General features: G+C 65.3%; 1 protein-coding gene across 1 annotated transcript in view; it reads right to left on the bottom strand.

Annotated features, from left to right (window-relative positions):
- Positions 1–2,645, bottom strand: part of DENND4B (DENN domain containing 4B) — a 10,963-nt gene extending 8,318 nt beyond the window's left edge. Inside the window, exons 1-6 of the mRNA XM_029933476.1 lie at positions 2,462–2,645; positions 1,470–1,809; positions 778–1,030; positions 510–579; positions 188–357; positions 29–115 (exon numbers count right to left, since the gene is read on the bottom strand). Coding sequence (XP_029789336.1) covers positions 29–115; positions 188–357; positions 510–579; positions 778–1,030; positions 1,470–1,809; positions 2,462–2,471 — 930 coding nt within the window. The 5' untranslated portion in view covers positions 2,472–2,645. The remainder of the gene's footprint in view (positions 1–28; positions 116–187; positions 358–509; positions 580–777; positions 1,031–1,469; positions 1,810–2,461) is intronic.
- Positions 2,646–2,655: the final 10 nt, after the last annotated feature.

Genomic DNA, 2,655 nt, shown 5'->3' with positions numbered 1-2,655 from the left:
CCCCCAGCGCCCGGCCGCGCTCCACGGCACTCAGCAGGCCCAGGGCCCGCGCTTGCCGCTCCGACAGCCTGGCCCTCGGGAACGCCTCGTAGAACTGCAGGGCGGCCCCGTACACCTGGCAGGGGGCAGAGAGGCGGTCAGGCGGGCTCTGTGCAGCCTGGACCTCGGGGCACACCCACACACCCACCTTGTCTCCAGCTGCACCCGTGAGCACGAAGGTGGAGAAGACAGGCACAGGGTACTTGGTCTGGGCAGGCCAGCACTCGACAGTGGCCCCCATGGGCAGGCAGAAGACAGGCACCGACTCGGGCAGCGGGAAGGCCTCATTGTCTTCCTCTGGGTAGCGGCCCAGCAGCTCTGCAGCCCCAGCACAGTGGGGGGCACCAGAAGAAGGGCATATCAGACTGGGTGTGTGGGGACAGGAACCAGAGGATGCCAGAGAAGGGCCCAGCAGAAGGGCAGAGGGACACGAAGGACCCAGGGGTTGGTGGGACAAAAGGGCTACTCACCTGCCTCGTACACCAGTGTGTTGGCCTTGGCCAGGCCCACTTTGTAGCACAGGTGCACCGCGGGGCCCCACTGTCCAGGAACAAGGAGAGACGAGCAGATACATGGCTACCAGTGGTTTCCCGGGGCCATTTTCTCCACTCCCCCTAAGTGGCCCCACCGGACGAGAGTGCCCCTCTGGGCCCAACCCCGCGCCAGAAGCCCTGGCCCTAGGCTGCCCTGCGTGCCTTGCGCGCACCCTCACAGCAACGGCTCGCGGGCCCCGCTCACCATGCCAGGGTTGAGGCTGCGTGGCAGTCGGCAGTAGGTGTGAGGGGTGCCCTCGCCCTTGCTGGGCAGCACCAGGCAGAGGTCAGTGATGCCCAGGGCGTGCAGCCCCGCCCCCTCTGCTGCTCGCCGGTAAGTGAGGTAGGTGCGGGGGTGCCCTGGACCGGGAGGGGCTAGGTTGGCCGAGTGGCTGTAGGGCGTCGTGTCTAGCACTTGGAAGCCCGGCTTGGGTCGCTCCTTCCCCTCGTACAGCACCCTGAGCACCAAGCAGAGACAGGTGTCAACAGCCTAGGGCAGATTTGCCTAACTGGTCCTACCTCCCAGACTCACACCCTCAGCCTCGTCTGAGCGGGCGCCAGGGCCCACTTCTGGCTGGACTCTGCCCGTGGCTCTCCTTCTTGGTCAGCAACGACCCCTTCCATGGCCCGCACGCTCATTCATAAACACTAAGGGAAAAGCTTCCATTTGCTGACTCTGTGCCGAGTCCCATACAAGGGTGACCTCATTTAACTGCCCCCTGAGGAGGTGTCATTTCCCTCATTTTACAGACTGGGAAATGGGACTCAGGGCTGGAAAATGGGAGTGGCCACAGGAATGCATGAACCCACCTCCACGGGAGGACTAGGTGCCTACACCTGCCCACTCCCTGCCTCTGGACCTCTGGCCCTCCCCAGTCCCCAGCAGGGGGCACACACCCCAGCTCCACCAGAGGGGGCTTGTCACGGCCCCTGCGGTAGCAGATGACAGGCTGAGTTCCACCCAGGAGCCCGGCACTGAGTTCCAAAGGGTGACCCCCAGCCGAGGCCTGGATGCAGGTGTAGCCCTGGGGCACCTCCTCGCCCAGGGCCCTGGCGATGACCGCCACATCGGTGATGGGATCAGCCGGCCGCGGAGGGCGCAGGGGCCCGCTGGGCTCGGGAAGCCACGCCTCCTCGGGCATGGGCGCTCCGTTCCCCGCAAGCCCCGCTATCACGAAGTAATCCACCAGCCGGGGGGGCCGCTCCTCCGCCATGGCCCCCCCCTCACTCACTGCATCTGGAACGGTCAAGTGCAGGAGAGGTGAAGCAGCAAGGGAGGCGACCCGGAGGCGACCCCGAGCGTTCCCACCCCTCCCGGCCTTCCCGGGAAGGGTAGGACCCGCGGTGGCCCTCCAACCCAGAGCGCTCCCGCCCGTGACGTCAGCAAGACCTTAAAGAGACCCGGACCCTCCCGCGAGGCGGTGCCAGCCCGCTCCCCAAACCAACCGAACGCCACTCTGGGCTCGCGGCTGACCTCGGCTCTGACCTCAGACTACTCCCGAATCCCCTTTAAAGGCCCCACCCGTGATCGTTCCCGACTGCGGAGATCACAATCTTTTCTGTAAAGGCCTGCAATGACATCATGCCAACCTGACAGGTTTTTTTTAGGTGTTTCTGACCTTCCGAATCTACTAGTGACATCAGCCTCACGATCCAGCTAACGTTTTTAAAGAAAGCCCCTCTAGGTTTCCAGGAAAGCCCACGAAACCCAAGTTTTCGTGTCTTTTCAACAGACTCAAGCGCCCTTATTCCTAAGTCCAGCGACCCAACAACCCCGCGCCCTCCCACCTCCAGGAGCCTGAAGTTCGGTCCAGAGCCGTCTGCCCTCCTCCGCGGAGCCCAGGGAGGGAGGGGGGCACCCCACGGGCCTGGAGCGACTGTGTTCTCACCTGCCGCCATGGCCCACCCCAAGAGTGGGGGCCCCGGGAGTCCCTGAGCCCTAGGGCGCAGGGCTGGGGCGCAGCTCAGTGGCTGGCTGCAGCGGAGGACTGGAGGCGTGGGGCTCCGCGGAGGGGAAGGGAGGGGACTTCCCGAAACCCGGGAGGGGAAGCTGCGCGGGCGGAAGTCGGCCGAGGGCGCGCCG

Source organism: Suricata suricatta, chromosome 3 (genome assembly GCF_006229205.1).
Source record: "Suricata suricatta isolate VVHF042 chromosome 3, meerkat_22Aug2017_6uvM2_HiC, whole genome shotgun sequence".
In the NCBI taxonomy this organism is placed as follows: Eukaryota; Metazoa; Chordata; class Mammalia; order Carnivora; family Herpestidae; genus Suricata; species Suricata suricatta.
This window is presented reverse-complemented; position numbering and strand designations above follow the sequence as displayed.